The sequence below is a fragment of the Schistocerca americana genome, chromosome X (genome assembly GCF_021461395.2).
Source record: "Schistocerca americana isolate TAMUIC-IGC-003095 chromosome X, iqSchAmer2.1, whole genome shotgun sequence".
NCBI classification, from domain to species: Eukaryota; Metazoa; Arthropoda; class Insecta; order Orthoptera; family Acrididae; genus Schistocerca; species Schistocerca americana.
Window position 1 is genome coordinate 402353837 of NC_060130.1, and position 13038 is coordinate 402366874.

Below are 13038 nucleotides of genomic sequence, written 5' to 3' on the forward strand. Positions count from 1 at the left end.
ACAATGGACAGCAGCAACATAAGTATACATTGTCATCTAACACGACACTCTAAAGTTTAATATATTAAGTTCAAAAACATAAATTCAGGGTAATGTTCTCTTTAAGTAACAAATTTTGAATTAATTGACTGTGACCTGAAAAACCACATTTGTCAGTTTTGAGGCTGTTGTGTTCCAAGGATGCTAATATAAAATTACATGGCCATTTCTAAAGCCGTTTAGTACTGACATTTTCACTGCTTACCTGTGTAATGCTTCAGTTTGGTACTTTCTTCTCAGAACTGTAATGCCAATATTTATACCTGAGGCAGGGCACAGTGCAACTCACCTTTTAGAAATGCCACCTGTAAGTCTATTAATTTGACATCAGTCACTAGTCCAACTAGGACAGTTATTTATTTTGTGCCCTAACCAGTTGGTTATATTTTCTATTGTACAACATTTCTACTTTAGTGAATACTGAGATGGTGAAACAAGCAATAACTTCCAATGTTTATATCAGCATCAAATATTTTTCTCATTAAAAGCTCAGCTAAGCTGTTATGTAGTAGTAGAATCACTGTATTATTACATAATTTCTGCGCAAAACATTCATAAAGTAGTAACAAATATGAGCATCCCCATTACTGAAGCATTCATGACTACATTACTGTACCTTATGGCCTTGGTGGTTTAATAATAACTACATATGAACTACAAAAAACTGTTGTTTACAGTAATTGCCACATTAAAATCATGTAAGTTAAAACATTACAGTGCCACTATCACATTAGGCAATATATTGCAATTATAACTCGGAATCAAATTCTTGCTAAGCATAGTAGACTCAGTATGTGAAAAGGAAGAAATATATGGAACGTTCAAATCTCAGTGGCTACTGAGACACTTATAAGACTGTAATAAAAAACGTGTCTTGCCTACTTTAAACATGATAAACAAAAAGCAGGAAAACTGATTGCCGTTTATAAAACTGAAAGGAACGATGAATAACCTTGCCGTGTTACAGTTGAAAAAAGCTATGCAGCTTGCAGACAGTAGAATGTAGCACCTTTCAACCATTCAAAGTAAGCTGCACCCCAGCTTAGTAAGAGTATTAAATGGTTTCCAACTCATAGCATTCCCTCTATATTAAATATGACTTTTCGTTAGCAGATCGTAGCACTGAAGAGGTAAGTGAAATAAGTATTAGATACAGTGGTGTTGAGAAACAGCTGAACTCATTAAAACTGAACAAAGTTGCTTAGCCTGATGGAATCCGTACCAGACTTGATACCAAATTTGCAGCTGAGTTAGCCCCACTTCTAACTTTATCATAGCTCCCTCGAACAAAAAGCGTGCCCCATTCTTGGAAAAATCACAGGTTACACCTGTCTACAAGAAGTGTAGTAGAAATGATCTACAAAATTACCATCCAATATCTTTGACATGGATTTGTTGCAGAATCTTAGAACAAATTCTGAGCTCAAACGTACTGAGTTATCTCAGACAGAATGACCTCCTCCATGCCAGCCGGCGTGTATTCCAGAAACATCAGTCATGTGAAACCCAACTCGCACTATTCTCACATGACATACCAAAACTTTACAATAAAGCAGTCACAGAGGTGCACTATTTCTTGTTTTCTGAAAAGAATTTGACTCAGTAGATTGTAGCACCTTTCAACCATTCAAAGTAAGCTGCACCCCAGCTTAATAAGACACCTACACTTATCGTCAAAAGTAGGATCATATGGGGTGCCAAGCGAAATTTGTGACTGGATTGAGGACTTTTTGGTAGGGAAGATGGAACATGTTATCTTGGATGTAGAGTCATTGCCAGATGTAGAAATAACTTTGAGTGTGCCCCAGGGAAGTGTGTTTCGGACCCTTGCTGTTCATGTTGTATATTAATGACCTTGCAGGCAATATTAGTAATAACCTCAGACTTTTTGCATATGATGCAGTTATCTATAATGAAGTACTGTCTGAAAAGAGCTGCACAAGTATTCAGTCAGATCTTGATAAGATTTCAAAGCGGTGCAAAGATTGGCAACTTGCTTAAAATGTGCAGAAATATATAACTGGGTACTTCACAAAATGAAAAAATGTAGTATCCTACGGCTACAATATCATCGCCATTGGAATTGACCAACTCATGCAAATACCTGAGAGTAACACTTTGTAGGAATATGAAATGGAATTATCACATAGACTCAGTCATAAGTAAAGTAGGTTGTAGAGTTTGGTTTATTGGTAGAATACTGGGGAAGTGTAATTAGTCTACAGAGGAGATTGCTTATAAATCACATGTTTGACCGGTTCTAGAATATTGCTCAAGTGTGTGGTACTCATAACAAATAGGACTAACAGGAGATATTGAATGTATACAGAGAAGGGCAGCACGAATGCTCGCAGGTCTGTTTGATCCATGGGTGAGTGTCACAGAGATACTGAAGAAACTGAACTGGCAGACTCTTGAAAGCCTACTGACAAAGTTTCGAGAACCCACTTTAAATTATGGCTCTAGAAATATACTACAACCTCCTATGTATCATTCACATAGAGATCCTGAGGATAAGCTTAGAATAATTACAGCACACACAGAGGCATTCAAACAGTCATTCTTCCCATGCACCATACGTTAGTGGAACGGGAAGGTACCCTAACAATTGGTACAATGGGACATACCCTCTGCCGTGCACCTCACAGTGATTTGCAGTTTATAGATGTAGATGTAGATTGTTGAACAAGCTTCAGTATGGCTCACTTGCCTCCATATCCTTCCATCTGCAGCAGTTTAATATTTGCAGTTGGATTTTCACTACTTGTCTCGCTGCACCCATTTGAAGCTGCCTGACTTTGATGATGACTAAATGAAGGCTGTGTTTGCCATCTGTACATGCTTCAAGGCTTGATGTGTCAAAGCTTGATTACTTTTCCTATCTGATGGCAGAAGACTTTGTTCAGAATGTAATGAAATTTTTCCCCTCAGGAAAATATAAGCTTAAACGGAATTGCAGTATCTACATAGTTAAGATAAAATTTCATAACAACTTTCATATTATTTCTTTTACAGTATAGGTACAATAAATTCAAATATAATTAAAGCAAGTCTTATACACAATAAACAGTATAGAATCACATGAAGGAGAAGTTACATTGAGTATAGGTAACGGGAATGGCTGATGTTCAATATATATACGTGTGTGTAGTGTTGTTACATTATAGATGCTTCTCTTGTAGTGTCTCCTTCTGGAGTATAATGGGCTTCTTCATCATGCTTCTACACTTACTGAACAAACCTGTGCTGTAAAAAGCTCCTCTCTATTTCCTCTGTAAATTTTACATGATAAGGTATCCACACTGATGAGTGATACATAAGAATCAGTCAGATGAGTGTTTTTAAGTAACTTCTTTCATGGATGAATTACATTTCCTTTGGATTCTTCCAATGAATCTCCACCTGGCATCTGCTTTTCCTACAACTAGTTTAATGTTATAATTCCACTTGAGGTCACTACAGATTGTTATTCCTAGGTAAATAATTGTTGTTACAATTACCAAGATGCCTGCCCAAAAATCCACAGGACTTCATACATGACTAGAACTTTCCAAAGAAGCAGAAAGATTATCTAGTGAGAAAAGAGTATTATTGGGTTATTGATTAACAAACATTCGACCTGTAAATAATGTTAAATGCAGTTACACTGCCTGACAAAAAATTGAAGCATGTGGAAGACAAGGATGGATGTCATTATAACTTCCTACAAATACACACCATTGGTGGGTATGTAAATGATTAAGATTGCAACAATCTGTGACAGGTAGACTGGCCACCAAACTGTGTTAATGTTGTTGGTGTAGTGTAGGTACCAGGCCTGGTAGGGTATGTAAAGGGTACGAACAATGTCAGATGCTGAGTGATCACTGTGAAGGAAAACGAGGATACCACATACTGGTGTGAGATTGTCAGTACCTGACATAGTTTGTAGGGGCCTTGTTGTGAATCTCCATTTGGCCAACTGGTCAAATTATGCAGTATCCAGATTTGTGGAGCTATCGGGCGTGACAGTGGCTAGATGTTGGGCTCTGTGGGAACATGAGGGCAGGCATACTTGTCAAGGTTCTGGTTGACTGTGTCTGACAACCACAAGGGCAGGTCCCTGCCTGGTATTGTGCACCAAGCATATCATAACCCCTTCATGACTGTGCCCATCACCTGAGAACACTCCGTGTCATCCTGCACCTTTGGTCAGAGACTAGTAGCAGTTGGACTAGAGAATTTCTGTCCTGTGTGTACACTGATGTTAATGCCAGAACACAAATGGCTTTGTTTAGAGTGGTGCTGAGACCAGATGCTGATGAATGGTGTCGCACAGTGTTCAGCAATGAATCGTGGCTGTGCATTACCCTAGATGTCTAGTGCTTGAAGGAACACTGATGGCACAGTCATATGCAACAGACATCCTACATCCTGTAATGGATCTGGGAGATGTTATTTTTTTACCGTATTTGTCGATACTGAATTGAAAATGTTTTCTTATATTTTTGTCAGAATTTATTATAATTTGTCTTATTATATGTTAATTTACTTCTGTTTTTGAGAGTAAAAGCATATTGATTACTATTAGAAAATGTATCGAAGAATAGCAAAGAAACTGATTGTGTAAAATATCTTTGACGTTGGAGTAGTCTTTGACTATAGTCAGTCCGAGTCGGAAGCTAACTCTTGGTGTGTGTTGACGGAAGAACAATGTGAAGGTCGCAGTCATAAATAATTTTGAATTATGTTAACTATTATTTTTGTATTATCTGAAAAGAAGAAACTACATTGGAAGGAACTGTATTTGAAACACCAAAATGAGAGAAACACGTTGAACCACGTCATTTTCTGCAGCCGACAATGATGCATTGTGGAATCATACTTAGACAACTGAAGCCAAGACTTATATTTGCTTGCAAATGTCTAATGGAAAAGGTACTGTCACGAAATATGGCAAATTTAAGTTTATAAAAAATAGTGACCATATTTTCAACTTGTGTAATAGCCGGGAAGCCATATTTCAATCCTCATATGCTACCTCTCATGTGACAGTAATCATTTTGCCATTTTTCAATAGGACAGTGATCTTTGACACATGGCACATATCTCTATGAGCTGCTGTGTGATGCTGAGGTACTGACATGGCCAGAAAGGTGCTCATACCTGTCCCTGCAGAAACATATGGGTTCTGCTCAGATGTCATCTCTGTCCCAGTGCAAGGTTATCAAGGACGAGTTCCAACAGTCACGAACTGGAGAGGACATAATGACTTTATGACACCCTACCCCACTGAATCAGTACATGCATCCAGTCCAAACAGGATGCAGTGTCATACTGATAAGTGGGCTCATTCTGCCAGTTTCTTTGAAAATTTGATTCAGTATTGTAATCACTAAAATAACATCACATTTCCTGTCAAACCATGAAGTTTCATTTTATTTCCCCCTTCCATTCTGGGTGCTTCCTTTTTTTTGTCAGTCTGTGTGTTGGAATTAATAAGCAGAGTAGAATTACTGCCCCGATTAAATATGTGGTACTGAATTGTATTTCTTTGATTTGTCATATATTACTCATTAAGTTACTGTACATAATGTAATTGCACAGGATTAATTAAAAACTAAATTTCATTTGTAGCTGAAATTCACGTACTACTTTTGTTGTATTCAGTACAAATGTTTTGTCATTAATAAGACGTAGCATCTAACTGAAAGGAATTATGGTATATGTGTGTGTGTCTTTCTTTTAATTGCTCTGAAATGGATTAATTATAGAGGCATTTTTATGAATTTCTTATAGGGTCGGAGGCAGTCAGAGTTAGTGCGCCGGCTAACAGGAGTAGATCCTCCTCCACCACTTATTGGACATCCAGTAGCTGTGCTTTACATGTCTGTAACAAATGAGATGGACTCAAGACCAGAAGACACTGACAGAAGTCATGCACTGATCTATTGTTTCCCTGCACAATCATCTCCTTCACAACAGGATACATTCGTTGCAGCCCGGGGTGCCTTCATTACTCTGTGTCACCTTTTCCCAAATGCTGGTGCCTCAACACCTACCAGGTTGTTTTAAATTACCTATTATTCATTTCTAATAAGTGCTGTATTACAAGAATGAAAGTTTCAGTCTTTAGCAGAGTGTGAACTATTGTGAAACTGCTTGATGGATTAAAACTGTGCGCTTCATCTTTCTTGGGCAAGCTGTTGCTGACTGGCATATCCAGGCACAACTCATGAGCTACTTTCATAGGTACTCAGCTAGGAGAGAGGTTCTAGCAGTATTAAAACTGTGAAAGTGTGTCACTGGTTGTGCCCAGAAAGCTTACTTTGTAAGTGCATTTTCATTACCTTGAAAGACAAGATCCAGGTTCAGGTCCTGGTCTGCCACATAGTTGTAAACTGCCAGGGCATTTTGCTGTAGCAGAACTATTAAAAATGCAGAAAAATTGTTCTTTATTGTATATAATGGTTAAAGAATCTTGGATAAGATGCTCCTGCACATTCTCCTTAATTTATCAGACGTAATAATTGGATTGGCTCGGATTAAAGTGTGTTACTGTCTTTTCAAAAGTATAAGCACAGGCTGTTGTGAGATGACTTCTTCACCACATAAGAAATATGGTGAAAATGGGAGGACAGTTCCTTAGCTGTGATGAGAATATGAATGCTGAAAGTTAATTAGTGACCTTTCTATCACCTGTAACTTTAATGATAACATTTGATGATCACTTTTATGTGCCATAGCAAGCCTAGATGACAGGTCTAAGTCTTTAAATCTGGAGGTCAAGTAAATGCTACAATGTGTAATGTCCATTCGATCAGTTTCAGCAAAACACTTCACTTAGCTTTGGTAGGCAGCTATGTTCATATGAGGGATGATATACAATCATTACAATTACAGAACACAGTAATAACAGTTTATTTCTTGCACTGAGTGACAGCCAAATACCACTTTACATCTAACTATAAACTTTAGCACGCAATGACTAATGACACAAGCTTGCTCCTGGATCTGAACTACGATGAGGCTGCTATGAAAGTGGGCTATCAAAGAGTGGGATGAGCAGTGCTGTACTCTGATGTAAGTAGACATCCAGCAGTTGTGCCATATGGAACAACTTGAAGGCAATTCTTCGGCAATGTCTCTCACTTGTGGCTGTGTGTGGCTGTGACTTTTAGCTTTTTCTTCTATCATGAGGTACCAACTTAAACATGAAACCTCAGTCTTCAGATGACACCACATATCCCCCCCCCCTCCCCCCACCACCACCTCCCTGCCCCCAGACCTCTGCATCATCATTGGATAGTGCTCTGTCACTTGACGACGGTGGGGGGAGTCAAGTCTGAAAGTGGATATAGGTGAGGAGGCAAAGTATGTAGCAACAGCCAATGGCAAATCCCCTTCTGAACCCTGGTATCCACCTTGTAAGTGACCGGGAACACTGGCTGAAAAGCCAACCACAGGGTGCACACTCACACCCAGCGACACACAATCTGTGGTCAGGAGAACAGAAGGCAGAGCTCCAGGTGCATCACAACAACTGTCCACAGGTAGTGCCTCCATGGACATTGACTCTGGCTGCGGAACCAGTGGCGATGGTGGCATTGGCACGACATTGATCTCCATTGGCACCTCTATGTATGGTGCCAACCATGATGGGCAAAGAGGTGGAGGTGACTGCTGTTGCAGATAACAGTGGCATGCTGGGTTGGTGGGCAAATATTCAGCAGCAGAATCACTGCTATAAGAGCAACGCAGCTGATTCTGGTGATGCCGGTGCATCCCAGATGAACCTTGAACATCCTATAACAAATGACCCAATACTTTTGTGATGACACCATGCTCACATTGATGTTTCCTGCTAAACAGTTTTGAAAAAAACTTTGTCCTGCACGTGAAACTTAACTTTGTATGACCAGACAGAATGAATGGTTCCTGCTGCTGCCACATAAGATGGAACAGGGTATGGTGACAATGGATGTAGGTGAGGAGGCAGAGTATGTAGCAACAGCCAATGGCAAATCCCCGTCTGCACCCTGGTATCCACCTTGTAAGCGACCGGGAACACTGGTTGAAAAGCCAAACACTGCTGGCAACTTATCGACAGGTAGCAAGGAGTGGTAGTAGGAGAGAAAAATCTTTAAGGCTTGCTCCTGTGTGTGGGAGAAATTGAGTTTATCTATGTTAATTTTGGAATGGGTGAATGAATAATGGTTTGGGTTCACTGTTAGACTGAGGGTGAAAAGGTACAGTAGTTACAGGGTGTATGCTGATGTTGACAAAAAACTGTTGAAAATCAGCTGGCAAGAATTGTGGTCTGTTGCCCAAGACCAGGAAAGGTCTTTGAGACAAAAAATAGAGGACAAAGTTGATACAGTACTAATAGGAGTGGTACATCTCATGGGGGTAGGTGATAACTAGGGACAGGATGATGTGAAGGCTCCAAAAGGGGTCAGGGCTGGGGTAATAATTGAGGAGTTCGGGCTGTTGCTGGTTCTGTGGATACCAGTTAAGAGCATGCTACATTAAGCACACCCCATTTGCTTCCATGTCAAAGATCATGTGGGCCTGACTGATTGTAACAATGCCTGAAACCCATCCTAGGACCTGGCTGTTTATGTGGACTCAGTGGTGTTTGCAGTATATTCTATGCAGCTGCTGAATGTCAGGTATTATGGCACCAGCTGTGGGAGGTCCAGTATCATGTGCTGCCAGTAGCCATGTACGTTTTCAAATGTTGATAGGCCCTGGTTTGGGATGTTCCTGGAGGCTGATATAAAAGCATGCAGTGCATTTTTCTTGTTAGCAGTAGTGATGGCTTTAGTCATTTGCATTTTAAATGTGTGCATGAAGGGCTCATCTTCACCTTAAGAGGTGGGATGAAAAGGGACAGAAAACACATTGCAGATACCATTGTTTCCACAAAAGTTCATAAACTGAGAGGACTGAAATCATAAAACTGTCATTGTTGGAAGGAAAAAAGGAGAGAGAGAGAATTTTGAAACTGGAAGTTATAGTTAAGAAAATGTTGTGTGTTCCACATAATTTCACAAGAGCTCAATCTGATTCTCAACATATGCTGAAGACTTAAAATAAACTCAGTAGTGGAATGTTTGGTTTATCTTTGTACAGGTTACATGCTTAATTAAGCAAGAAGAATTACAAAATCCCTAAGAGTTTGTGCCATATAGGTTGGAATCTGTCCAATATCTCACAATATCCCACCATATTGGCATTGTCAGGTTTGCTGATGAACTGACCTCCTGAGGGCACATGGCTGACTTACATCTGCTCCCACCACAAGCCGTTCCAGTGTTAGTTCCAAGCCTTTCTGAGATTATAGCTGCAGTCTTGATTGATAAGATTTTCCCTGGTGTGAATTTTTATGGTTTCTCTAATGACACTGTCCCAGTATTTGAAAGTCTGTGCTAAAATCCTTGTACGTTTGTATTCCATCACATGCTTCTCTGACAAACAGTGCTCTTTGTCCATTGATTTGTTGGGATACATATCAAGTGTGTTGCTGGTGTTCTGGTGATCTTCAGTGGTGCATGCTGTTTGTCCAATGTATGTCTTGTCACATTGGCACAGAATCTGATATACCCGGCCTTCTGCAAACTGAGGTCATCTTCGACACTCCTCAATAATGCCCGTCTTTTGTTGGTTTGACAAAAGACAGTTGTTACACAGTGCTTTTTCAGTATGCACCCAACATTTCCTGATAGCATGCCACTGTACAGGCTAAAGGCTGTGGCTACCTCTTCCTGCATGATTTACTTTGTCTCCACTGGTTGTGCTGTAGTGGTGCAACAAGGAGTGCATGTAATCTGCCACTCTGAGGATCCATTTTTTCAGAACACAGCTCTTGGGTTACTAGCCCCTGGAGCAGACACTCTGCATCTCAGATTGTGTGATCCCTGTGCACTAGTGTTCTTAGTACCCCATTACTCTGCTCAGGATGGTGGCTCTACTGTGTGCAAATACAGGTCACCATGCATTTTCTTACAGTACACACCGTGTTTTACTCTTTCGTCATCTCTTCTATTGACTGTGATTTACAGGAATGTTAGTCTTCCTTTTTCTGCAGTCTCCATAGTGAATTTGATGTTGGGAAGTGTGGAGTTCGGATTTACAAGGAAGTAAAGGAATTTGTCTCTTCCAGGGGGCAGATGACAAATTTGTCCTGGGAATGCAGAATCTGTAGTAGAAATAAGTTGATAGAGGTGCAAGGGCGTAAGATCTGTGCCCTTTCAGGTGCAGTTACAACGCGCAAAGAAGGAACTAGATAGGTTGAGGAGGGTGAAGGGTGGTGGGGAATGGGATGGCAGTTGGCAAGAAGGCAGCCAGGAGGAGGTGGTATTCAGACAGTTATATTTTGTGTATGTGCAATAGATTTGACCAACTGTCAGGGTTGAGTGGAGAGTAACCTCTTGTAACTGTAGGTGTAGGAAACCTGCAGCAGTTCTCAGCAGTTGGGAGTCATAGGTCAGTTGCAAAGTCTAACAGAAAGAAGAAGGTTCTGCTGCTAGGTAGTTCGCATGGTAGAGGTGTGGTCCAGCAGTTGCAGGAAGTGTTGGAGAGTGAGTACCAGGTCACCAGTATTGTGATGCCTAGTGCAAGGTTGGTTCAAGTGACTGACTGCATAGGGGTGTTATGTAGGAATTTGACAGCGGAGGATCAGGTAGTGATAATGGGTGGAGCAGAAAACAGTTTTGATAGGGATGGGGAATATGATGTAGGTGGTGACCTAAATATAGCTACTCAAACTGGTGGCACTAAAGTGCATTTAGTGCAACTGTTTCAGCATCATGATCTGCCTCATCTGCATGTGGTTGTTAGGTGCGTTAACATGGGGCTGCAGAGGGTGCTAATGGCAGAGAGCATGGGTCACATCTCAGTGGTGCCAGTTGGGTCTATCAGTAGATCGGGATTCACTAGGCATGGCCTGTACCTCAATAGGTATAGGAAGGGGAGGCTGGCAAAGCTTGTAGGTGGCAGTGTAGTGGGTGGTGGTGATGGTGGGATGACTCGTGGAAAAAATCTTGTAGTAGTTGGTGTTAGAGCTGCATCTTTGTAGATTGAAGTCAGCTGATAGGTATATATGCTTAAAGGAAGTCCCTCTAAGGGCTCACCTTCTAAGGATGTAATATTTCCAAGTAGAAACGGAATTAGCATATTTCATCAAAATATAAGAGGTATTAGAGATAAAGTTAGTGAACTGCTTATAGATGTTGACTCTGAGAGTATTGGTATATCAGAGGACCACTTAAATAATTTGACAATTCAGAGGCTTCCTTTACCAGGATACAGAATAGCTGGGTGTTTTCAAAAAGTTCCTTGCGGGGTGTGGGAGTGGCCATGTACGTAAAAAACAATATTCCATTTGAGTCCATAGACGTATCATGGCACTGTGCTGAACAGATATTTGAATGTTGTGCAGGGGAGTTGAATTTAGTGAAACTAAAGTTCTAATTGTTGTTGTTTATAGGTCCCCTAACTCTGAGACTTCAGAGCATTTCTGCTCAAGCTAGAGAGAGTTGTTGATTCACTTTGTAGGAAGTACCGGAAATTAGTTGTACGTGGTGACTTCAATATTAATTTTGTATATGATGGTGCAAGAAAAAGGATGTTGGTAGATCTCCTAAATTCATATGAGCTTATGCAGACTGTGTTTTTTCCATTTATGGTGCAGGGGTACGGTAGCACTGCCATAGACAATATTTTTATTTATTCTTCATTACTAGATGGGCATTCTGTTAGTAAAAGTGTGAATGGCCTTTCAGATCATGATGCACAAATTTAAATATTAAAATACTTTAGTTCTAAAAAAATGTCACATATAATTACAAACTATGTAGGAAAGTTAATCCAACAGCAATAGAGAGTTTTTTAAACCTCATCAAGGAACAAGAGTGGCAGCACGTTCACAGTGCCAGTAACATTGATGATAAATATAATGCTTTCTTTAACACATTTCTCATGCTCTTTGAGAGTTGCTTTGCATTAGAATGTTCTAAATGGGGTATTAGCAGTAATAGGCAGCCCGGGTGGCTGACTTGTTGGATAACAATATTTTATAGAACAAAACGGAAATTTCATCAAAATGTTAGAAGTAGTCACAATCAAGATACAGTAGCACATTACAACCAGTATTTTAAGCTACTTAAAAATGTTACTAGGAAGGCAAGAAGTATGTGGTATGCAAATAGATTAGCTAATTCACTGGATAAAATTAAAACCATATGGTCAGTTGTGAAGGAAGTGTCCGTCAGCAGCACAAGGTCGATTGTATAAAGTCAGTTTGCAGTAAAAATATTTCTGTTACTGATAAATCACATATATTTACAGTATTTAACACTCATTTTCTGAGCATTGCTGGTGAATTAAATAAAAATTTAGTTTTTACAGGGAATCATATAACTTTTTGGCAAATACCTTTCTGAGATTGATGTCTGAAATACTCCTCTGTGATACAGACAATAGGGAGGTTGTGTCAATAATTAAATCACTGAAGACTAAGGACTCTCATGGTTATGATAGAGTGTCTAGCAGAATATTAAAGTACTGTGCTGCACATGTCAGCCCTGTATTTAGCCATATTTGTAATTTTTACTGTAGGAATGGTCAGTTTCCTGGACGATTTAAGTACTCAGTAGTAAAGCCGATTTATAAGAAGGAAGAAAGGGATAATGTAAATAATTTTAGACATATTTCTATGCCATCAGTGTTTGCAAAAGCTGTTGAAAAGACTGTTTATATAAGTATAATTGATCTTTTTTTATCACATGATTTGCTATCAAATGTACAGTTCAGATTTAGAAAGTCATTTAACAATTGAAAGTGCTATATTCTCTTTTCTCTGTGAGGTACTGGATGGGTTAAACAAAAGGTTTTGAATGGTAGGCATATTTTTTTTATTTAACTAAGGCATTTGATTGTGTTGATAACAAAATATTGCTCCAGAAGTTGGACCATTACAGAATACAGGGAGTAGCTCACAGTTGGTTCACCTCTTAC

At 39.7% G+C, this 13038-nt stretch overlaps 1 protein-coding gene across 2 annotated transcripts in view; it reads left to right on the top strand.

The window, feature by feature from the left end:
* The window catches only part of LOC124555474 (protein inturned), a 263483-nt gene that overhangs the window by 50930 nt on the left and 199515 nt on the right, over positions 1–13038 (top strand). For both annotated transcript variants that reach the window (XM_047129398.1, XM_047129399.1), the window contains exon 7: positions 5818–6083. In XM_047129398.1, the coding sequence (XP_046985354.1) occupies positions 5818–6083 (266 nt within the window). The remainder of the gene's footprint in view (positions 1–5817; positions 6084–13038) is intronic.